General features: G+C 42.2%; 3 protein-coding genes across 13 annotated transcripts; 1 reads left to right on the forward strand and 2 right to left on the reverse strand.

Annotated features, from left to right (window-relative positions):
* Nucleotides 1-5: 5 nt before the first annotated feature.
* LOC122398790 (5-demethoxyubiquinone hydroxylase, mitochondrial) lies at nucleotides 6-1,852 on the forward strand. Of its 2 annotated transcripts, none has more exons than XM_043398982.1 (3): nucleotides 6-105; nucleotides 1,196-1,364; nucleotides 1,422-1,852. In XM_043398982.1, the coding sequence occupies exons 2-3, from the start codon at nucleotides 1,208-1,210 to the stop codon at nucleotides 1,850-1,852; spliced, it is 588 nt and encodes a 195-aa protein (XP_043254917.1). In that variant the 5' UTR covers nucleotides 6-105; nucleotides 1,196-1,207. The 2 variants fall into 2 exon arrangements, with proteins under 2 accessions (XP_043254917.1, XP_043254918.1); XM_043398983.1 differs by having other exon boundaries at nucleotides 24-101.
* Nucleotides 444-4,898, reverse strand: LOC122398788 (protein shifted). Its single transcript, XM_043398981.1, has 6 exons — nucleotides 4,258-4,898; nucleotides 3,220-3,462; nucleotides 2,978-3,121; nucleotides 1,946-2,098; nucleotides 1,044-1,139; nucleotides 444-964 (listed from the first exon to the last, which is right to left on the reverse strand). The coding sequence occupies exons 1-6, from the start codon at nucleotides 4,409-4,411 to the stop codon at nucleotides 738-740; spliced, it is 1,017 nt and encodes a 338-aa protein (XP_043254916.1). The 5' UTR covers nucleotides 4,412-4,898; the 3' UTR covers nucleotides 444-737.
* Nucleotides 4,899-11,509: 6,611 nt separating this feature from the next.
* On the reverse strand, nucleotides 11,510-24,393 carry LOC122398721 (neuroglian). 10 transcript variants are annotated; one of them, XM_043398840.1, is made up of 12 exons: nucleotides 24,338-24,393; nucleotides 23,927-23,976; nucleotides 20,999-21,075; nucleotides 20,868-20,891; nucleotides 19,616-19,748; nucleotides 17,633-19,048; nucleotides 16,955-17,415; nucleotides 16,515-16,871; nucleotides 16,189-16,447; nucleotides 15,797-16,117; nucleotides 15,077-15,726; nucleotides 11,510-14,475 (listed from the first exon to the last, which is right to left on the reverse strand). In XM_043398840.1, the coding sequence occupies exons 3-12, from the start codon at nucleotides 21,051-21,053 to the stop codon at nucleotides 14,372-14,374; spliced, it is 3,780 nt and encodes a 1,259-aa protein (XP_043254775.1). In that variant the 5' UTR covers nucleotides 21,054-21,075; nucleotides 23,927-23,976; nucleotides 24,338-24,393; the 3' UTR covers nucleotides 11,510-14,371. The 10 variants fall into 10 exon arrangements, with proteins under 10 accessions (XP_043254775.1, XP_043254782.1, XP_043254773.1 ...); XM_043398844.1 differs by lacking the exons at nucleotides 23,927-23,976; nucleotides 24,338-24,393 and adding exons at nucleotides 14,588-14,677; nucleotides 23,200-23,298 and having other exon boundaries at nucleotides 14,344-14,475; nucleotides 20,999-21,097; XM_043398843.1 differs by lacking the exons at nucleotides 23,927-23,976; nucleotides 24,338-24,393 and adding exons at nucleotides 14,588-14,680; nucleotides 23,200-23,298 and having other exon boundaries at nucleotides 14,344-14,475; nucleotides 20,999-21,097.
* Nucleotides 24,394-25,214: the final 821 nt, after the last annotated feature.

Below are 25,214 nucleotides of genomic sequence, written 5' to 3' on the forward strand. Positions count from 1 at the left end.
TGTTGCCGAGTTTCAGCCTAACCTAAACTCGCCGCCTGAGAACTGGCCCGAGACGACCCTGGGCACCTTGCACGTTGTTTTGACGTTTCACTTGGAACAACGTAGGTATGCAAATAACCCATGTTCCAAATATCACAAATATCAGCCGACAATGAGTTTTCGTTTTCTCTTCTCATATTCGTCGATCGAGTATTGCAAATATCGTATGCGACTTCGAAATTTCTTTGCTTGTAAATACAAAGATGATTGGTAGTGACATTACGGATCGTTGCATCGTATCGTTATCTGTAGTAGCACGTCGTAAGGGAGAAAATACATTTTATTTTTTTTTTACAATCATTACAATAAATCTAACAATATAAAAGTATATTATTAAAAATAATATTTAATAGTATAAAATGTTGTAAAGCAGCTTTACATATCACATCTGGGGTGGGGTAAATTACTAACTATACACGTTAGTTTTAGTGGTACTAACCAATTGGACTTTAGAACGCTTCTCTATTATTTATTCTCTTATATTTAGGAAAATAATACTCGATGAAAATTGTTAGACTACATGTTTCGCATATGTGTATAATTATGTCTTAAATGGAAACAAACGTTTAAATTAAATGCAAGGTTTGAAGAAAGAAATGCCCCTTGAATAGAGAAAAAGTCTTGAGGAATGCAATATACTGCATTAATCCAATTGGTTATAAAACTGAATACCACGGTAAAAAAATATCCTTCTACTTCTAAGCCCACGGCTTGTTTTTGTTGCACAATTTTCCAAACCAACCAGGTTCGCAAAGGCACGTATTGTCAGGTTGACAAGTTCCGTTTCTGCATGCTCTTGTGCATGCAGAACGTTGCGGGGACCGTCTACCAATTTCACAATGATCACCCTTAAAACCAGCAGGACATCTACATACATTAGTACCTTTACATTTCCCTCCGTTCAAACAAGGTATTACACACTTAGCTAAATGACCAAAAAGAAAAGAAATTCGTTAGAGCAATGTCCGCACTTGAAATCTAATTAATGGGTTTCTACAACTTACAGAATTCACAACGTAATCCAAAGTAACCTTTCGGACATTCGCAGGTGTCTTTTTGTACACATTTGCCGCCGTTCAGACATTTCTCCGCGCAAATACCTAAAATTCATTATTCTCGTTTAAAACACATAAACAGAGGAAATTTCTCTTTAAAGTTTGTAGAGAATATGCTGCATCTGAAGCAGTTTGGAGCTCGGTTGGCCAGCACGTCGGCAGCTTCGGGATCGACCAAGGCGGGAAAGTTACTAGATCCGATAATAAGGGTAGATCATGCTGGAGAATTAGGAGCTGATAGAATATACGCTGGGCAAATGGCCGTTTTAGGTACATATAGGTTATCTGGTCTTTAAAAAATAAATTAAAAGTTTAATGGATGCACAGGTAGAACACCCGTCGGTCCAACCATTCAACATATGTGGGACCAAGAGAAGAGACATCGCGCCAAGTTCGAGGAGCTAATTCGAAAGTATCGCGTAAGGCCCACCGTTTTGACACCCGTTTGGAACGTTGCCGGTTTCGTTCTTGGCGCTGGTACCGCGCTCATGGGGGAAAAGGCAGCCATGGCGTGCACCGTGGCCGTCGAGACCGTGATCACGGAACATTACAACGATCAGCTGCGTAGTTTAATGGAAACCGACGTAAACGTGGACGAGGAAATACTACAGACGATCAAACAATTCCGCGACGAAGAGCAAGAGCATCACGACACGGGCATAGATCATGGCGCGGAGCAAGCGCCATTCTACAGCGCTCTAACCAACGTTATTAAATTTGGCTGTAAAACCGCTATATCGATATCCAAAGTTATATAATTTTTGCTAACCATAGTATGTATGTGTTAACATTAGTATGTAATATTTAATAAATTATGTTATTTTCTGTATTTAAATTTGTTTACAAACTACCTCCTTCGCAATACGGTCCCTGAAATCCCGCTGGGCAGGAACAAATGCCAGGCGCTGTACAATTACCACCGTTCATGCAATTTGGATAACACAGAGCCTTCTTGCAATGGGGCGGGCCCAGATATCCGTCTGGACATGGTCCAGGATTTGGTTCTGCAACGAAAAACGTTTACATGTAGATTTCGTTCCACGCTCAACGGGGAAATCATTCACCGGACATTTAACAATTAAGACTAGAAGAGAGATAAGTGTGATCTTAAATGTATCGTCATGCGTACCGAAAACCAAGCACAAATCCCATGCATAGGCGTTAGTCGACACGCGAATATCGTTAATCTACAATTCCATTGATTTTCATCTCCGTCCACCGAGAGCGACAGTTTATCGGCCGGGGCACGCCAGAGGCATTAAATGATTATTTACCGCTACGCCCACTCGAATTCAAGTAGATAAGCGTAAATTGCATACGCCGACGGTCGTTTAAGAAACGCTCCGGTCACTTAAGATTCCTTTATCGACGCATATATTTCGGGATATCTTACAATTAGAGGTAGCATAGTCGTGCATTCATTCGATCGAAGAGAAATCAATTAGACGATAAATGATTTGCGATGGCGTACGCGTACAAGGAATTGTGTCTGATCGCGTTCGCGAAAGCATTTTCCAAGCCGGCCAGATAGCTGTACCGAAACGGAAGTTGACCGCACAAAGGCGTACTTTGTGAGGCAATTAAACGTCGAAACGATCGAAATCTATCGTACATTGTAATATTGAAAATTTATCGTGGCCTCGACTTTCGTGGAAAATACAATTATTATAATTATAATAAAATACAATTATAATTATAATAAAATACAATTATTATAACAAAATACAGTTGTTATAATTATACGTATAGGAATGGCAATTAATTGAAATATCGATCGTTATCAATTTAAAGCATGCAGCGAATTAGGCGATGAATTACTGCTGACACAGAACTGTGTGTGTGTGTAGAGAGATGGTGATCGTGGGCGCGATTTACGCACTCACCGCGCACGGTGCATTCTTTTCTCAGGTTAAGACGAAGGGGTGTTCCGTTTAAAGGTTTCCCCTTGCGTGTCTCGATCATCAGACCGATGCCTAATTGCGCTATACCAGAGTTGTTACCGGAACAAGGCATTAGGACGCTGAATTCTGTGGCAATAAGTTGTTCGTCGGTTTGTAAATACAAGAAATAAGATTACGTATTAAAAATTGAATGGAAACAGTCTGTGAAAAATTTTAGGTTTTACCCTTCGGTCTCTTGGGCACTCTTCCTTGGGTTTTGATCGTGATGGATGGAGTTTTGAGGATCGACTCGTCGAACGATTTCAGCCGATAAAAATTATAGTAGTACTTCTTCACGCCGGATTTCCATGTGAAGTTCACGTACGTTACCTCGCTCGGAATGATCGGAAGCTTGCTCTCGAATTCGGGATCCAGGAGATACGACAATACCCTGCCTTCGGTAATCGCGAATATTTCCATTTCGACCCCTAAACGTGACAGAAAAAAAAATCGTATCGATCCACGCCGAAGAAACAGCCGTATTTTGCGATTACACGTTCCGTAATCGGTTCCATCTCTTTTTAGAAAAAAAAAATACATTTAAAATAATACGAAGCCGAACTGCATGTACATAATTTGGGGATGTTACTGACGTAAGACCGTATTGTTCCGTCTGCTAAATCCTGTAATCCGTTAAATCGAAGTATCACTGTAACGAGATGGCATACAAGATATACGTGAGTGTAGACATTCGATAACGATAAGCTTGTATCGCTATCTAAATACTCGACAAACGGTATCCGATAAAACGCGATACATATATTCGCATCATTGACTAACAAACAATGTTTATGGATTCTCCAACTCGTCAAACTGACAGGTTCCATAAATCGAGCGTTAGTCTACGCACGATTCAGCTACTTTCCCCGATACGCTATGATTTACTGGAATGAAATACAACGTAGGTCCGCGAAGGGTTAAGAACCGTCGTACTGGTGCTCGAGAAGATACACGATCTCTGTCGAGATGTCGATAAAAAATAAAAAAAAATTGGCAAAACGACAGCGAGAGATAAACGTTCCGAGGCGTAACACCGATGCCGGGAGCACGGTTAATATTAATCGGGTCTCCGGTTCGGGGAACCGCGACGGGACGGTTTCCGAATTATTCGTGCACATCTTGGCCGGGTTCTCCAAAATGTATAGCATCGCGCCAACGAACGGCGAGCGGACGTTTCGCGCAACGTAATCCCGTGGTGCCGGTGTACGCGGAAAGCGACTCACCGCTGAACATTTTAATCTGTTGCTGGTCGATCCAAAGGGAGATGTCACCGGACGGTTTGTGCCCATTGCCGGAACGATGGTGATGCCTCGCGGCCGCCGTGTCCAGGAGCAGAGCGATCGCCGCCGAGGCCAGGGCGGCTGCGGCCCACTGCATAATTAACGACGTGCCGCCAGGTGTTACACGGTTTATGACTAGCGCCCCTTGTGGCCTACGTAAATCTCTCTCTCTCTCTCTCTCTCTCTCTCTCGCTTCCTTGACTCGCTTGCGCGCGTCGATGGCAGTGTGCGGCTCTGCCTGTGTGTCTCCCTTCGGTCGGTGCGCGCGTACGCGTAAAGAGAGAGATCGAGGAACACGCTGCGATTCGACGCGTGAAATTCGGGATTTCACGGCGAGAAGCTCGAGATGAACGGGCACGTTCTCACGCACGCAATTCTAACGAGCTGACACAACCGGTGGAGAGAGAGACACGATGGGGCCGCCGGTGGTTCAGTGGGGATCAACTAGCGATCGAACGAACGACCGACCGGTTGACCGACGACCAATTGCCGATGCTCGCTCGCTCGTCCGCGCACAGCCTCTCTCTGTCGATAATGCAGCAACCCCCAGGCTCGCGCGGCGTTCGGTCAACGAGACGCGCATACACACGTGTGTACGGGCCGCGTCGCTGCGGCAAACTGACTGACTGACTGACTGACTCAATGAGAAAAGGCCTGCTGCTGCTGCTGCTGCTGCTGCTGCTGCTGTTGTTGCTGCTGCTGCTGCTGCTGCTGCAACAGGCCGTCTTCTTGCCCGTGAGACCGCGAGCGAGATCTTTATCTTCTTAAGGGGCCCCGATACGTTCGGGGATAAGGGTGCGTGCACAACGATTCCGTCTCGAGGTTGAAAAACTTCCGAAAATAACTGTTTGAGGCTGTTACGCGGTGGTGGCCATTTATAGTGGCTCGCCAAAGTACACGAACGCCCACTGCTAAAATTCTAAACGATCGAGCTCGACTATCGTTGCTACACGATTACCCATTTTTATATCGAGAATTGTTTCCTTTGTTACCGATTCCCCAATGAAATACATTTCGATTCACGATAACTTAAACCCTCCCTAATTCTGCACGGTCTACATCATGCTCTGATTTCAACAAAATCCCCGACGTGGGTCGCGAGAACCGATCGATTTAACATTGAGGTAACGCGACCAGAGGCGTACGGATACTTCGCATCTCGTGTTTGTTTGCGCAACTTTCTTTTTCTTGGCTACTTGTATATGATTATATAGCCTTAATAAAGGCGATAGAAATTAATTTGAAAGTTTTCAAGAAGAACTCGATTTGCTCGTTCAGCAATTGAACCATAATCGATAGCATCGAGTCTGTATCGTTCCCATCGCTACCCGGGATAGTACGGTACTCTGTCTCGGCGCGGAGCAAACGTCTCACAGTCATATAGGTCCGCGAAAGAGCATCGTGCGTCCGAGTCGAGAGAAGTTTCTGTACGCCTCCTTCCCGAGTAGCCGAAACTACTTAAGAAGAGTCTGGGACACCGATAAGTAAACGACAGAGCTCGATGTCAAGCCCCCCGAGCAAAGTCCAAACTGCAACCGTGAATTCTCTTTGCCAAATGCAAAGACAGAGTCTCGGGACGAGGAAGAGAGAAGGGGAGGCGGCGAGACGAAGTGGCGAAGGAAGAGGCCCGGAGGGGGGAGGGGGGGAATAGAAGACGAAGTACGAAAGAGAATGGAAGAAGAAACCAGAAGGAGGACCCCCGGCCAAAGACGTTTAAAAACTGGTTCCTTCCACCGATCTTTCTTTTCACCTTATTTGCTAATCCGAATTCTGATTTCCATATATCCGCGTGTACGATATTCGAGTCTCGAAGGTAGATCGGTATCGGTCGACCGTGCCGTAAAATATGTCGACGGGGACCTGTCTCCGATTTACTGGAAGATAAATCCGCCAGATGTTTATCGGGAACGAAGCGTGTCTGTCTTTAATAAAATCATCCGCTGCTACTTGCGCGGGTATACGTGGAATTCGAGGCACGAGAGCTGCTATTGTCGATCAAATTGCTGAAAGCAGACAAAGTTTCGAACGATTAAAATTGACGAATGCGACTGTAGCCGTCCCACCTAGGGCAACTGATCTCTGCTTATAGCAACGATCTATGGAATACCTCGTATACCTTTCGTCGTTGGCCCGATGCGTAACGATACTCTTCATGTTCTTCGATTCTATCTCTTCGTAGACGGAACGAGACTTCTTTCAGGCAAGATTCAGACGGTGCATCATCGAGCTGCCATATTTATCCCACCGATTCCTGAAAACGACAAGTTCAAGCGTCAGCGAATAAATTCCAAAGGGGGCCTGGGCGAATATAAAACTTCTTCCGTCGTCGTTTTCTTCGCGAACCCTTCTTTGGCGCGACGCTCGTCCCGTCGAATGTTCAACCGCGTTTCCATCGGTCGTTTCTCAATACGTTACAAAGGCTGGCTTGTTAGGTGCCGGCGGCATATAGGAGACATGCACGATTTTACACTCTGTCGCTTGCGGTCAGTCAGGCCGCAAACATTTTTCGCGCCTCGCGTGGACGAGCGACTCTTTGCGATGCGATTGATCTTCCGAGGAAGTATGGCGGATCGTCGGGTGACTTACTACAAACAGGTGCGGGTGACGAAAGGTACACAGAACGCTCGTGACATATACAGGGTGTCTTACATCGAAACGTCGAGAAGTTCATTCTGACGGTGTCGTTACAGATAATCGTAAACGAGGGAAACCCATTAGTTTACATTAATTATTGTGATTCGTCTCTTCGCGTGAGAGTCGAGAAAAAAAAGGGCGACGTAACCGAAATCAACGCGAAAGTAGAAAACAAGCGCAATAATGCTGGTGACTGGGCCCTACCGACTGCATTACTATTTCCGACTGCGTGGTTCGAACGGTCCCCGATCGATGAATAATACATGATACTTGGACAGACGTGCTACTGCGGTTCGAGACCGTGAGTGGTGTCTTCGACATGGGATCCCCATGACGTGGGAAAGAATCTATATTTAATTTAGCGCGCTTGTACGTTATTAGGGGAGACGATTAATTACCCTGTAACACGAGTCGATGCACTCCTTGTCACGTGATAAGCCTAACGCATAATAAAAACAAAGAGTGGTCTAACTTCCTATTGCAATTTTCAATTACTTAATTTAAATAACCAACGTTCTGTACAAACAGTTTTGCAAGCTGCTTCTGATACGTGTTTATAATAAATACAGGTAGCCTTCCTACAACACGGTAGATAAGTTCCTAGAAACTGTATTATAGAGGGTGTTCGGCCAACTCTGGGAAAAATTTTTTAATTTAATTGTTAATAACATTTTAACGAAGCCTCCATCAACAAATTGGTATTCTTGATTTTCGTCTTATTTTGGCCTCTAGAATCCCCCATTAGAATTATAATTTGTTTATATATTTTCGTGTAAAGCCACTATGGTTCATTATTTTAATATAATTTAGTTTTTAAAAATCATGTTATCCAGTGCTGTAGAAGTACAGTGTTTTACAAAGGTTTTCGCAATTTTCTTATCGTGTTGTGGGAGGGTTCTCGCAATTTATGGATCGTGTAATAGCGAAACCGTGTTGTAGGAGGGCTACCTGTATATCGCTGAATTATTTTCTAATTTCATTTATGGAATTTTTACATTTCTATGACGAATGAACTGCCATGGTGTGCAGCATGGAGGCATTTTCAAATGTCGGGTTAACTCGTCTTGGCCGGTTAACGGGTTAACGTGCTCGTGGCATTCTGGTCGGCGCGTGTGCTATACATACGACGAGTCTTGAATGCTCCAAGGCGATATCTTCATTTTTAAAGGTCACACCGTAGGTCCCCATGGGACGACGGGGGCTGTTCTGGTTCCCATCAAGCAACAGGTTTAACAGAGCACTCAATGAATAGTTGATAATAGTGTCCATTGTAGCCCGCGTGTCGGGGGATGGGCCCCATCTAACAAATGGCCCATTGTTATGTCTTACGGGGCTCTTCAGTTTTTTCTGCTTGCTACTTCTCTTCTTCTTCTCGTTTCTTCGTCCACTGTAATTCAGAACGGAGAAACGATCTTGCGTTCGGAGCTATTATTACTCCGTTCTGCCGATTGATAAATGCACGCAGCTCGCGATTCAAATATACGTAATATAGTGATATAAAATATAAATAATAAATAAGCAAATTGACAATGAGATTTCAGTTCCAAACGACCATTAAATTTCCCTGCGTAAACGAATGCTTATCGGTTTTCTTGTTAATCGTTTCGTCGACTTGCGAGTTTTAGTTTGGATTCTGAAAAAAAAATTAATATAAATTTTGCGTTCTTACGTGTTTATAAAAAGATATATAAAATAAACGAAACATCGTGCCGTCCTCTTGAAATGGGTCGGATCAATAGAACGCAGTAAAGTGCGTCGTAGAACGGAAACCTCGATTCCCGTACCATATTTACGAGCCGTAAGTAGCGAGCGGATGAAATAGATGGGATCGAAATAATCGATTTCACGGGTATCGGGATCACCGGGCGGGTAATAAATTTTTACAGATTTAAATACACGAAATTAGTACATTACGGTCTATTCCTATTCTTTTCTTTTCATAACCTTAACGCGTCCACCGCCAGATCAAAACCGTATAATATTCTGCACAAGTAAAATTTTCATTTTAGACCATCGTAACCTACATAACCTAAAATTTGTTTCTCTACTTATTTCCCTAACCCTCGTTAAAATTCACAAACTCTATTCAAATTTAATTCCCTCGACGTCTTAATTTTTCTAGTATCATAATGGTGAATCCTGTCACCCAAATATGGCTGACGTGGCAGTCGAAGTGTTACTCTTCCATTTCCCAGATGATCCCCTCTTCGGGTCGTTGCAGAATCATCTAAACAGCAAAAACATTTTCCAATGAAAAATTTCAAAAATTTCAACGAAGATCGTGCCGCGAAACGTACCAAATTTTTCGTTCGGATGATATTCTGTACACGTACGCCGTGCGTTTCAGATACACGCGAAACGGGGCATCTTTGGTACAAAGTAGTCGTCGCAATTAAGCCGGCGTACGATTCCGCAGCTCGTCGTTCGTGCCCGTTCCCCGATGCGGGTTCAAACGGGCCGGCTGGATCGACATTTAAAAAGCGCCGGGACGGTACGTGATTTTGCGTAATGCTCGCCATAATACGTCTCCTCGTGGCTCGTAGCGAATCCAATTAGGTTTGCAACGGTCGGGCAAAAACATTCGATCGGGAATAAAACCGGCACCGGCCGCTCTCGGGAGACGGCCCTCGAGGACTCGCTTCCCCGTTCGTGAGCCGCGTATAATACACGCTCTCGGATCAATTGTACGTTATATCGGCGAGATGCCTTTTCCCGGAGCCGTGGGCTCGACATCGATCGAATCCCCGGCGATATTCGATTTGCTTGATTTACCTACGAATTTAACCAGAGTTTCGCAGGGAAACGTCGTACGATAGAAGCATCTTAACCTTAAATGCGCAAGCACGAAAAAGAGCATCGTTGAAGGTTCTGTTCATTTCGAGACGAGTTATCTACTAGGCGTCGTTTTGTTAGGTTATGCGATATTTCGCGTTCTTATACAATGTACCGCGGGTACGCCTGTTTATCGTTGTAATTCTTACCTCGCAGCGTCCGATCGACGCGTACAACTCGTATTATACGATCTTTTACCATCGTACGCGTCGACCTTACCTCCTTTTCTCCTCCGGGACACGTACGCGACGCATACGAGCTCGCATCGGGTTCCACACGGACGACACACGGCAACCAACCAGCGGGCGCTAACGTCGGTGCATGTACTTAGCCGACGGTGGTCCGGGATCTTGGGTATACAGGGTGTTCGTCCACCCCTGGGGGGAAAATTATAATGGGAAATTCTAGGAGCCAAAATAAGACGAAAATCACGAATACCAATTTGTTGATCGAGGCTTCGTTAAAAAGTTATTAACGTTCGAAGTTCCGGCTGTAGAACTGCAATCTGCGAACAGCTGCGTGCGCACGATAGTGGTTCTCATTCGGCACGAGAGACTCTGCTCACTGACGCATCGACAGCCTTACAGTTTCCTGAGTGAGAGCCACTGTCGTAAAGTTCTACAGGCGGAACTTTAAACTTTAATAACTTTTTAACGAAGCCTCGATCGACAAATATGGTATTCTTGATTTTCGTCTTAATTTGGCCCCTAAAATCTCCCATTAAAATTTTTCCCAGGGGTGGGCGAACACCCTGTATACGTTTCTGCGTCGAGAGGCTCGCCTTCCCCCTTCGTCCTTTTTATCTTCTCTTCCCGACTGCTCCCGGCGAGGCAAGGGTGAGAGAAAAATGGCCGAAAGGGTGGGGTAACGTTCATGGATGGGGATTAGCGAAGAAAAGGCCCGATGAAAGTTGGGAAACTCGGAAAGAGAAATGGGCGGGAACTGGTAAGGAGGGGGGTAGACGAAATAAGACGAATAAGGATAATGCTAGAAGAAAGGAAGCGAAGGATGGAGACGGAGAGAGAAGATCAGGTAGAAAAGAGGGAGCGAACGACTCACGAGAGATCAAGTTAGAGTACGGGCACAAAAAACCTGTCCCGCATAATTACATTATCGGTCACATCTCGTTCGACTTCTGTCCGCGCGGCTCTCTTGCTTGCCCGATCGAACGCGCTCCTGTGGAACAGAGGGGCCCAGCCGTCCTCGGGAACGATGCAGCCGGGACTACGGGGGGTCCTTCGTTACTTTTTATCTTATCTTTCGTTGACCTTCGGCGATCGGTATTGAAAATGCTGACAAATTGCCGTGGACTCGACTCTGGTCCATCATCGTCCCGCGAGAGATCACGACTGCTGCGTTCCAGGACATTGTCGCTAGGGTAAAGGACCCATTTACTGCCATCAGTGGTGGAACTTCGAATCTATTGTACAGTTCGGGCCACGATATAGCGAGGTCGTAAAACTCGAGTAGGCGTCAAACTTTACACGAATTGACAGAAATACGAGCAGCTTAGGGCCTCAGACCATAGTCAGGGCCGTACGTAGAAATGTCTTACTCAAGTCTTTAACCTTTTCAGGGAAAATGTTTTCTATTCATTATTGACAGTAACTATAATTATGAAAAACTATACGTTGCAAGTTCCAAGTGTTTCGACGTTCAGTAATTTTTGTCGATCCCGATCGAGACAAGGACGAACACGTAAACGCGAACGAGCAGCCAGTTGGTATATATATTTTTATTTATTTTATTCATCATCTTTTTATTGACATGGGAGAGATGTTACACAGGCGATGGAATGCGCGTTATCGTAATCGCTGATAAACGGTCGGAACTTAAGGCGAATCGATTAAATTTTTACATAACATTAGTAACATAATGCTTGCGCGACGCGTTGCGCCACGAGGAGATGAAAGAACCTTCGACCGGGTCTCTAAACTCTGCAGTCTCTACTTCGTAGAAAAAATATTGAAACGACGACACCCGCCCGGAAATATGTACAAGAACGCGTCTCGCCCCTTTCGTCGATCTTTGTGCACCTTTCCGTCGGGGTACACATTAGTATCTTAATAGTAATAAGATAATGTACAATGAAAAAGGTTAGCACGATAGGCGCGCACATGTTCGAACGAGTATATTTCGTTTCTTGTTCTCTTCTAATATGTTATTATTTTTTTTTTTGTTCACATATGTATGGACATGTGCCGTCCCCGTCGTTGTAAAATGAACGCTGCTTTGTAAAAAGTCGTACATCATACTGTTATGTAAACGTGTGCTACGTCGACGGTATAAATTAAATTGTTCGTAAACATCGATAAAAAAGAGCAAAAAAAAAAAAAAAAGAAAGAAAAAATATCAGATCCAAAATACGAGATTCGTGCTTAAACGCTTCTCGGGTTTCTATCGCGAATACAAAACGAAAGTCTATCACGTATATAACAATTAATGCAAATAATAAAGAAAAAATGTATCAAAATATATTAAAAAGTATCAAAACACCAGTTACACGTACGAAAGTTATTGGAAGTTCACATAAGTTGCCACGTGTTTCATCCAGCTAAGGGGATTAGAGAATCATAGAGGACGCGATTTAGACACTTCGAAAATATACAGAAGATAGTACGATTAGAAAAATACATCGAAACATAACTGCGTACGCTTATAAACTGACTTGGACGTCGATGCTTACCCTTTGGAAATATAATTTAATACAAGTTTACAATAAATGACACTCTAATATATTACATATATGTCTCTGCGCTTCTTTTCTTTTTTTCCCCCCCTTTTTATATACTTCGGTATCTTTACAATAAATTATTGTTTTCGTTAATTTACAATACGTCATTTTCTTTTTTTTCTTTGTAGGCGCCTATATAGGTATGTGTGTACATATATATATAGAGTTCGTAAAAATTACGTGACGTCCAAGCCATTTGTACAGGATAATCGGCAAAAAAGACCCTGACAAATATTTCTCGAAACGTGTAAGTTTTCGCCAAAGGAAACGATTTCTTTTTCTTTTTTTTTCAACGCTGGCACCCAACGGAGCTTTCGAAAGAAATTGGATAGAATAATTTACTATGCGGTTTGTCATTTTGATAAGCTTGAGAGGTGCGTATCCTTTTGGAAATATCATATACATTTTTACGAACTTTACGCGCGCGTGTATTATAAGTATTCTATACTTTGTACCTTTTCTTATTTTTGTACCTGACATATTTGCTTGCGACACTTTTGCAGACAACCTGTACATTGCATTGAATATGCTAAACTTAATACGGTAAATAAAACGTACATTTACTCTCGAAGAAATCAACGAATTATCTATGATTTCATAACACTTTATATACTAAAACGTAATAATAGCTGCTCCTTGTGATCGCATTCTTTTAAGACTCTAAGCATTAATTAATAATCAATATATGTCTCTATATATTTAATATTTTATATATTAAATAATCAATATCCTATATTCAATGGATTATAATAAAATTACCAAAAAAAAAAGGGGAAAGTAAACATTCATAAAAATAAAAGGACTTTCGTTTTCAGCTAAAGCACGTTTCACATACAAAAAGCAACAATTAGAGGCCATGTGACATTTCCTTTTTCCTTTAACTACTGTAGTGCATGTACAATGTTCCTTTTAATATCATAGTAATAATAATATCTTTCATATATTTTTGTCGTTTCGTGTATCGTTAATGAAAGTGCGAGTGCACGATAATTGTAGATAGTCACTGATTCGTTATATTTGGCCCTCTGTCGGCAGAGTAAAAATTGATTGCATCTAAAGTTCCTTAGAACAATCGTTTTCATTTTTTTTTAAGTTAAAATTAGAATCAGTCGAGGCCAGATTGCGACACCGTTCTCGATATCAGTCCTTCGGTTTTCAAGATTGCATATAAGTAACACCAATCTAACTACTTCTTTTTGTAACTCGAATTATCGACGTTGATTATCTTTTCGTTCTCGAAAGACGCGATCCTATATGCAGCCTCGAAAGTGCATCACACGCTTTTATGTCGTACATACTTAGAACAATATAAACATAACTCGTATACCCTGTGATAAGCTGGTAGTGTCTGTTACAATCTGGCCTTGTTAAATGTTTCGGTCGATGCTAGAATACTTTCTACTATATTATGTCCATAAATAGCTTGCACGCTATGAGACACCTATCGTCTTTGGGTTTTATAATTAGTCAAAGATCTACAACAAACTTTGTTACTCGTAACTGATTTCTGGTCAATCAACAAACGGTATTTCGCGACTCGACTTTCTTTCAAATATTAAAAAATCGCCCGAACATTCGAACAACGGTTGTGCTATAAACTAATACGAAACGTTTTGGAGGAATGAGCGTTCGGATTACGTTTGTATATACCTTGCATCGAGTCGGCATAGAAACATTCACCTAATCTTTCTACGTAAACTATAAAACCCAAAACCAAAGTCTAATTGGCAGTATAGTGTTGGACATTGCGCCCAGCGCAAGGTGCATAGCAGAGCTGCTGCGGCTAGCAAGAACTGGAGCCCTTACTTTCGACAAGAAAACAATTTTTATGCGGCTTGAGTGTGATAATGGCAGAGGTTACACGTATGTGGCCATAGTGCCGCTTGGAATGGGCGGTGTTTCCTCCGGTCTACCCTTGGGCCCATATTGTCCAATGAAAGAACCGTCCTCCGTGAAACGTCCTTCAACAGAACGACGATTCAAATTTCTAACTGAACATTTAAAATTACAATTTCGACCATGCTGAGAACGACGATAAAAGCGATTCCTCCATAGAAGCCTCGCGTGACCTACCTTAAACTAACGTGGCAAATGCTTGCGAGTTTGGTTCTGGTTTACGGTGACGACCATACTGACCAATGAATGATCCATCTTCGTTCATGCCTTCTGCATTAAATTGGCCGATAAAGGAGAAAAAAAGAAATGGAGAACATAATAAAATAAAAATTAAAATGCTGTACAAGGATAATAATACATAAATCAATATTCACTGGATGATCCTGGTAGGACAATAATTCTTTAATTCACTGTCCAACCAGGCCAGTAATTAAACAAGCATAACTGAAAATGTACGTGGGTGGTAGATATAAATTCTTGTAACGTAAATAAAAAAAAAAAAGATATCGTTCGACATAAACTTCTCTAACCATGCTTCCGGTTTCACGTACGTGGGAACTAGTGCACATGTGCATACGCTACTAAAAATATAATGATACATACCTGAATTGCCTCGTTACTCTATTAACCGAGTACAAATTGACCTTTATTATATTTTAAACTGACCTGTATCGCCCTCCCCGTACTCCGCCATCGAATCGGTGTCGGATTCAGGATGCTTTCCATCCTGATGTGAGGACGACGCCAAAGACGCGCGGCCACCCGCTGATTTCGTGTCCAGGGGCTGGGAATATTCGTGGAAACCGCCCTCCTCCGGATAATCACCGCGTCCAGCGGCCAGTTCTCTTTCGTGGACCGCGTATTTCCCGCCCCTGTTGCGTTTGATGACGCAGACGATTATAAGTACCAGGAGAAGGAAGGCGATCGCCAGCATCATTCCTATAAACCATCCAGCGGTCGCGACGTTCTCTTTAGGTTGTATAATGGGTCCCTCGCTGCTCGTCTCCACTTCCTGCGGCTCGCTCTCTTTGAAATAAATCCCGTCCACCGCGACTATGGACATCACGTACACCTCGCCGCTTTGAAGACCGCGGATTTCGATAGTGTTAGAGTGATACTCCGGATCCGTTTCGCGGGATATCGTCTCACCCCTGAGTTTGTACTTGACAAAGAAATGGCTGCCCGGGTTCCCGTTGAGATTCAGCTGCCAAATAATCCTCACGTTCGAGTAACCGTTCTCTTTTGGTATGGTCTCCCACGTGAAATGCGGCACGTCCGGGTGTTGGGATGTGCGCGTTTTTTGTTCAATGAAGTAGCTAAAAGCATAAACATATTGCAAAACGAGGCAGTATTTTAAAAAATTTTTTTCATCGAATAATAACGTACTCGTTTCCTTCGCCAACTTTCGTGGTGGCTCGAATATGAATACGGTATTTTGTATCGGGCGCCAATGTCGCTAACTTCGCGCTGGTAGCTTCCGGGTCCGACACGTGTGGTTTCCGTTCCAACAGAGGTCCCAGTCTCGTTCCATTTACAACATGGTAGTAAATTCTGTACCCGGTTAGAATACCGTTTGGCTCCGCTGGTTTCGTCCAGACTAAGAACAACGCGCTGGAGCCCATAGGGTATGCCTCGAAGCTGAGAACTGTCCCCGGGACACCTTCTGGCGTGTCGAAGCTCAAGGTTTCGGAAGGTGGCCCGGCATAGCTGAAACAAACCATTCACGTTACTCGCTACAAATAAAAAATAAAAATAAATATTATTTCAGTTCTCATTACCGGCCATTGTACGCTAGTATTCGAACGTAGTTCTTGCTGAACGGGACAAATTTGTTCACTAACGCGTGCGTCCTGTTACCGCCCCTTATATCAATCTCCCGCATTCCTTTCTCACCGTCCCGCTCCGTCCACGTTTGTATTTTATACCCTTGCAATTCACCGCGTACAGATTCCTCGGGAACTGGATTCCATGAAAATTGCGCGCTAGTGCTCGACTTTACTTGTTTCAACGTAAAGTTACTCGGCGCTTGCATTGGAACTGTAACGTTAACAATGGTTTTATCAAGGTTGTTCTCTAGCGCTGGATTATGAATGAATTGACTAACCATCCTCTCCGGAAAATCCAGCGACTTCGGTGGGCGCGACTCTGCATTCACCCTTCTCGTTTATAGCCACGACTTTGATCTTGTATCTCTGGTAAGTGGGTTGATTGTCTACGACCAAAGTATTTTTCTTCCAATCGTTTATGTCCTCTATGGTCCATTTCTCTCCTGGTATATCCCGTTTGTAATACACTCTGTACATGAACTTAGGCGCGTTGTGTTCTATTTGGGGCATCACTGTCCAAGAGATAACGAGATTTTGAGGACTGGATCCTTTACCGATCACGTTATCAGGATTCTTGTACGGGACGTCTGGTAGTGTGGTGCACACGTCGCTGTGCGGCGAGGGTAACGACGGACCTACCATACAACATTAATTTATCGTTCATAAATTTTCTAAATTTCACACGGTCCCCAAAGTTAGCGAGCAAAGCTGTTCTTACCGATCTTATTCCACGCTAGTACACGGAAGGTGTAGTTAGCCCAAGGCGTCATTGGCACAACGTACGTCTGCTCGGTGGCTGGTACAGAATCCTTGGACACCTCCCAAGTATCCGGCGTGAAAGTAGTGTTGTGCTGGATGGTGTATCTTAAAATTGGAGCCCTGTTATCGCCCATGGGAGTCCAATGTACAGAAGCCTCGGACGCCATGCAAACTATGTTAAGTAATTTCGGTGAATTCGGCACGTCTTGAACGGTTAACGTCGCTTGCGCTCTAGTCTGGTCCAATTCGGTGCGAGCAACGCACGTGTAAGTGCCGGAATCTAACTCCGTTGTCTTTGTGATCATTAACGAGTAATCGGTACTCCGTATGAATCGCGGTTCCATCTCGAAATCGATGGGTTCGCCGTTGCACAACCAGTCGATCGTTAGCGTCAAACTCGAATCCGTGACAGCGTTACACCTGGATAAATAACATCCGTTAGTCTTGATTACTGTGCATAGGGTTGGAGAAAATTGCAGTATACAGGGTGTTCAGCCACCTCTGGGAAAAATTTTAACGGGGGATTCTGGAGGCCAAAATAAGACCAAAATCAAGAATACCAATTTGTTGATTTTCATCTTATTTTGGCCTCTAGAATCTCCCATTAAAATTGTTCCTAGGGTTGATCTTTACCTACCTAAAGGTTGCTGTAGAACCTGCCGCGACTTCGTAATCCTCCGGTTCATCCGTGATCCTCGTGTGCTCCTTTACTATCAGATTACCGGTAGCCTCGACTTCACCGAATTTATTGGACGCGTGGCATGTATAGGTGCCAGCATCCAGGAATATTACATTGTCGATTTCGAGATCGCCGGATTCCAAAGTCTTGTATCGGCCCCCTGTTAATTCCTGACCGTTTCTGACCCATTTGACGGCTGGTTTTGGCGCCCCAAACACGCGACAAGTGATCCTGACCGGTTTCCCGTCCACGGTGGATATATCTTGCGGCGGTTGGGTAATTTCGGGCTCCAGAGCTAAAACGTTTACGTAAACGTCTTTGTACACGTAACCTAACGAGTTGGTAGCGTTGCAGCCGTAATTCCCTGTGTCTTTCTTCGTCAGATTTTCGATGATGATAGAATTCGGCGTTACTTTCCTACGAGGATTTGGAGGTGCCTCATATATTGGTTTTCCATTATGAATCCATTTTATTTCCGGAAGTGGTACTCCGCTGGCCGCGCATTTAAACTCGATGGTCTCGTCCTCGGCTGCATTTATTATTTCGGGCTCCATGGTGAAGAATGGTACCGCCATTACTTGCAGGTTTATGGAATACGACTTGGCGTCTCCCACTCCGTTCGACGCTTCGCAGGTATACGATCCCTCGTCTTGGAAATTGACATGCTTTATTATTAACGATTTACCATAATTCCCTTGCGTTATTCTGTCGTTGGTTCTGATCACTGCGCCGTTTTTGCTCCATATTATCTGCGGCAGCGGCGTACCGCCGTATATGCAATACAATTCGATCTTTTTACCACGCAGGGCAACCTCGTTTTTCCTACTGACGTACTGTTTGACGGGCTCGTGCTTGTTCTGGCTCGACGACATCCCCGAGGAGATTACGTTCAGCAGGACTCTGTTACCCAATTTGTACTCGTTTCTGAATACAGATGTCGCTGCGCACGCGTAGTAGAAATCGTCGGAAGCGTCGTTTCTGGTGACGTTGCTGAACCAAAGATTACCCTCGGGATCCAACGTCATTCGCGAATTGTTGATTGATTTTATGCCACCGGCGGTGTCCTGGATCAACCAATAGACATTTGGTTTTGGCCAGCCATCTGGCGGCTGGCACGTCAACTTAAACGGTTGCCCCTCGTTCGCGTCCAGACTTATAGGATTCTGATCCTTGAAAGAGTTCAGTTCAGCTTTACGGACGAAGACCGAATTAGATGTCGCTGTTCCCCATTCATTGTCTGCGAAACACTGGTACTGGCCTAGATCTTCGTCCCGCGGTCTCGAGATCACCAGCGTACCTCTACCTGGTTGTTGAGAGATACGGTCGTCGTACGCTGGCCACTCGAAGTCCTTTCCATTCTTGATCCATCGGTATCTGAACAAAATTTAAATATATATTAGAAGGGTCGTTCGTTTCTTATCCTTTATTGCTTTCAATATTCGGTAACGATCACTGAAAGTTAGGATTACCGTTATAAAAATAATACAAGCAATCTTCCATGAATACTGTTTGAAAACAAATAAAAATAAATTACATGATATAAATATTATCTATTTTGCTTTGGCGACCACTCCCATGCATCTACAATTCACACCACAAGTAAGGTATCTTTATCGGTACTGGTAACTTTATACCCCCTAAGGCTATGAGGTCATCCTGGTAATTAAGACCAGTTACTCTGGCTTCTTTGGAGGACAGAGATAGCGCACTTACATACAAGTGCAATGAAACTACACAGGAATGAAATTTTGTAGGAAAATGTGATCATAATGCCCCACTATCTAATAATTAGTACTTCCTGTAAGACGTTATTGCCTTAGAAGTGACTTACAGATGTTAACATGGAACTGACAAGGAATCTGTTTGAACTGGTTATAAATAATTTTGATTGCAAGAGGAATGAAGCATTTTTTATTTATTTTTTAATGGGATGTACTTTACCTCGGAGCAGGTTCTCCCTCTGCTTCACATTCGATTAAAAATGGTTTGTCATTCTCGTTGATGTTTGCTTGAGCCACTTGAAATAACTGCTCGTCTGTCGGGGGTTGTTTGGATATCCGTGGTGGAGATTGGACTAATGGAAGATACAAACGGTAAACATGTATAATCGATACACTTCGAAATAACACAATTGTACGCGCGTAATAATGTTCGCATTATGCAACGATAAATTATAATATTTGGGAACGAAAAGCAGAATAAATTAAATCATTTCAATGGCCACTAAAGGAGATTCAAATGCAGTATATACAGAATGTCCAGCAACCCCTGGGAAAAATTGTAATGGGAGATTCTAGACGCCAAAGTAAGACGAAAATCAAGAATACCAATTTGTTGATGGAGGCTTTATTAAAAAGTTATTAACGTTCAAAGTTCCGGCTGTAGAACGGCAATTTGTCTATATATTTGAATTTTTTTCTTAAAAACGCGTAGGAATTCAGGGGTATGTGTATCGACCAAAAGTGATTGTAATTAGTTCCTGCAACTGAAAATAATTTTTCCAGAACGATTAGAAATTTTTTAATTTTGTCGAAAAATTTTGTACCTTCTCGAATTTTTTTCTCGAGAATGGTTAGGATTTCGGGGGCATGTGTATTGACCAAAAATGATTGTAACTGACCCATGCAACCAAAAATAATTTTTTTAAAACGATTTGAAAAATTTTTTTTCGTCGAAAAATTTCACCCATTCTCGAATTTTTTTCTAGAAAGTGGGTAGGATTTCGGGGTTATGTCTATTCACCAAAAATGATTGTAATTGACCCCCGCGACGGAAAATAATTTTTCCAGAACGATTAGAAATTTTTGAATTTAATTGTTAATAACTTTTTAACGAAGCCTCCATCAACAAATTGGTATTCTTGATTTTCGTCTTATTTTGGCCTCTGGAATCTCCCATTAAAATTTTTCCCAGGGATGGCTGAACACCCTGTATAAAAAAAACAAATAACGTGAAAATAACACAAAGAAGCCCTTAATTTAATGCATTATAATTATGCTAAAAAAACCTTCATTTAACATAAGAAATGTTAAAAGAAATAAAAAAGCTGTTTCGTATTTAAAATGCCTATAAGCATTTTACGCGTATGTACAATGTAATATAATTGTTTAACGCTAAATTTATGTATCTATATAAATTTGGAGTAAGCGATAACTATCTAAAATTTGTCTTTGGCAATTTCTATAATTTTCACCTCCTATAACGTCCAGGACATGAACTATAATTAAAAATCAGAAATTGTTATGAAAACTCGTAGATCAGCAACAAGTGTTGCTTGAAATTTATCCTGACCGATATGAAACACGACAACGAAATTACACTCACTTATAGCCAATGCTTGCAGTACCAGTGTTGAGATAATGCACACGATGAGCTTCATGATCGGCGGGTGTTTTCTTGATCTAGAAATAGAAGAATAACTCCCTGAAAATGTTAGAAAACACAAATTTAGAAGCTTCTACATATTCGTATCTAACGTTCGAAATCGAATTTCGATCCAAATACCGACAGAGTCGAGCAAATTTTATTCGCGACTAACGAATAAAACGGTTAAATTCAAGCGAATAAAATTGTGGGTAAAAATTAGTTTAGCATTTTATTCGAACGACAGACGATGAATGAAAACACCGTGCAGCGTTTGTTTATAACATTTAATCCACCGACCAGTTATTTCGATAGTCTTTTAATCCGACGATAAATCAGTATCTGAATGAGAAAATAAATTTTCCCATTCCGAGCGCCGGCTACATTGCAACCGGAAATTCATCTTTTCAAACTTCACGGTTCAAATGAACCCGACGAATGAAATCATTACGACGGTGCTTGCAAACCCTATTCACGTTCATAAGTGACGTTTTTATTATTTTTTATTCGAATGACATCGAGATGTTAAATCTCGTTTGACGAGTTTGAAATTTAACAGTTCCAAATGAATTAAAATAATAAATAAATCGAAAATGTATATCGGTGGTTGTTACGGTTTAAATTAACTGTTTCAAACCGTTACACGTCGGTTCTGAATTAAAGTAATTGTGAAAACGAAAATATGTCAGGAGTTATGACTCATAACTGTTACAGATACATTGGTTCTAGTCTTTATCGATTTCGGTTCCAGTTTTTCAGAACTAATACCTTCTTCATATTTCGTATATTTCGCATTCCACGTCGAATGTCGAGAGTACGACAACAACAACAAAACACTTAATTTTTTATGAACAAATATATTTACATTTTAGTGAACTCTGTTTGGATTGTATGTTTCAATTTCAAGTGAAGCTACTTGTAATTCGGAATTGTCTTAATTTTCTTTATTAGATGAATCACTAGGAACATTTAATTTCATTTAAATACTTAGTGAAATTGGCTGTAGATATTGCAGTATTATTATTGTAATCAAAATGAATTGGAATGTACCACATAGAAATGAAATACAAGTTTCTTAGATATTAAGAAATAAATGATCAAAGATTTATATTATCCAGGTCAAACCATTTCAGTCTTTTATACTTGAATGGTTAAAGAAATGTTTTAAATTCCCTCTAAACTTGAAAAACCTACCGTCGAATCTATTGAACATAGTTTAGACAAAGCCTTATCAGTGTTTATTGACATTGGTAATAATCTTGTTTGCAACAATCTCTGTGAAATGGAAAACTATTGTTATTCATCAAGCTATATTAAGTTCTTCAACATTCCTATAGAAGTTGATCAAACAACACAAAGACTATTTAATATATTTAAAAGTTCTTTTAAAACAATTCTACACTTTTATACTTAATAAATCTGATTGATTCGAGAGTGGGAAGTCTTGAACAGCTAAAATTCAATACTAGCCCACCGTGTGTTGAAACGAACACACTCGTTCCGGAATCCGATACGGTAGTCGTCGAGAATTTTTCAAATCCCGTGAAAATGTTACAAGACGACAGTTGCCAATGGAGACGCGAAAAATGGGCGTGCTCTCCGCGGCAAAAAAAAAAAACTGACGGGCAAACTTATAAATTGGACATGTGTCAGCGTGCCCGGGTCAATCATGATTCAGAAACGGCACGCGTAAATTCCACGAAACGAGACTGGGAAAAAAGGTAAAGGGAAAAGAAAAGAAAAGCAGAAACGGATACACGGTAAACCGGAATTGCTTCTCGGGTCGTGCACAGGTGATGGTGTCACGATGATCTCACCGTAGTCGTCCTTCGAAATCACAACACCGCGAACGAAAACTCAAGAACCATTTACCCGTTCGTTCGGGCTGAATGTACCTTTAGAAACCGTTTTGATCGGTCGACGAACGTTTCAGGAAATCGTATCGATCGGTCGTCGGGTCGGAAAACGGATTTCCCCCGATGGGGAACCAAAAGGGAAAAAGGAAAAAGGGAGCACACACGGGGCTGGGCGAACGAACGGTCACACCCGCGAACCAACATTGATCGCCGACGCTGTTCCCGTTCGTTTCACGAATTTCACGTGTAATACCTCGATTTGCGTCACAGTGGTCAACTATTCGGTCACTGTAACGTGTAGCTCACCTATCTCCACTTTTTTTTTTGGGAACCGTTCGAACGTTAATGTCCCGTCATCACCAAGGCATCATCGAAAAACCACTGACTCGCACACGGTAACGCGCCGTACGGTACTGTACTGCTGTAAATGTGCACGTTGCATATACAATACAGCCACATCCCCACCACTCGACGCCGCAGGCACACCGATTCGCTTCACACCGTTACACCTTTACGAGCGTTAAGGGTCGCTCACACTGCGACCGGACTTTTTTGGAATCTTAAATAACGTCAACGTTATCATTCGGTTCCAACAAAGTTCGATACGTCTTGCTGTTGCCACTTTTAATAAACGTAACTTAATCGACGTTTGCTCGACTTTTTAACACCAAATTTTTAAGATGTTACAAGAAAAAGCGAATCAATTTTTCGAATATGAGAGACTAGAATAGCTTCTTAAGGGAAGATGTCCCGCCAAACAATGTGAACGATACCTTACAGGAGCTAGTATCCTTTGGCCAATAATGTTCGAGACAGATCGAAGATATCTGTCGCACTAGATTCGAAAAAGGCGCGCCCTCCGAGTAAACGATGCTGCTATGTATAGGATCCTAAAGTGCAGCTGCGTACACTTTGTAGAAAGGGGGACAAGAATGATACATTTCAAATGTGACGCCTGTTAAACGAGGGTAACTTGGCGCGTCGTAACGATAGATCTATTCTTCGAGACGCGAATACAATATGGCTCTCGTACCAAAAATTCCACTTCTGTCGATGGAAAACCGTTGTTTGTTTCACGACCACCTGGAAAGAAATATTCCATAATATTAAAATATAAATAAAAAAGTATAAAAGTACTCTGTCGGGGGCGAATCTAAGGGAGGGGAAACCAACTCCTCGAGAACAAAAATATCAATAAATTTCAAATTGTGCAAAAGAAAGTTAAAGAACATCTATCATATTTCGCCCCTCCTTCGTCCGTTCAAGAAATGCTCATAGATCCGCCCCTGGCTGTTGCACAGCTGCAGAATACAACTTGCGAATATATACTTTTTAACATTTGACCACAAAAAGAATAGAAATAAGTACGGTATTCGCCCATTCGAATACTTCTCAAAACACATTTTACCCGTTCCTGATACGAATCATATAATTTCACCGTTACCTAGAATACCGGTAGTTTATCCGATGCACTTTATCGATATCCCACCGTAATTCATTGATAACCTCTATAAAAATAAAGGTATGAAAATATTCTTATGACGTCATATCGTTGTTCGAAAATATCGATGCATAATTTTTAATTCACAAGTTTCGTTCCGACGCTGTTATAAAAAAAAGTACTTTAACGTAGTTCCGATCGAACGGATACCAATGAAATTTCAGTTTTATCTCCCTGCCCACACAAACGTGTATTCGCGCATGCAGCTTTTTCTCCGAAGTATCGACGCATGGAAATATGTCCGTAACATTGTCACACTAATATTGTAACAAGATAGCTTCAGGATACCATCGTATAGCCAATAGCGAATGTCCGTAGCGATAAGCAATACGACTGTGTAAATTTAAACGTTCGATCGGATGCTTAGAACAAAAATGTAGGTCAAGCCATGTTGCTACAGTTACACGCGTGTTCAGCAAAATTAACGGGCTTCCTCGTGTTCCGGGTAAGCTGAAACACGAGCTATGCATCCGTGTACATCGAATAGAAATTATGGTAACAATTACGTCCGTATGCGTATTTGGTAATCGTGCGTTTGGTCGTCGGACCACGGACGGATAAGTAACTAGCGTTGCTTACAAAGCACCTCGTCGCGCCATTTCTTTTGGCGACAATTGATAGAACTCGTACGAAAGAGAATGCATTCTACGAAATGAACCGGATGCTAAACGAGTCGACACTCGTTCCGGATGTAATAACCCTTCCATTCTTTACAACTCGCCTTTTTCCTCCGTGCAATAATCAATTTAAAGATCACACACCAATTGTTCTAGCATTCGCTGTAAGGAACGACTACAAGTCCAAAACAAAAGTATTACAT

Source organism: Colletes gigas, unplaced genomic scaffold, assembly GCF_013123115.1.
Source record: "Colletes gigas isolate AHSC1104 unplaced genomic scaffold, ASM1312311v1 Colletes_gigas_Sc00012, whole genome shotgun sequence".
Lineage (NCBI taxonomy): Eukaryota > Metazoa > Arthropoda > Insecta > Hymenoptera > Colletidae > Colletes > Colletes gigas.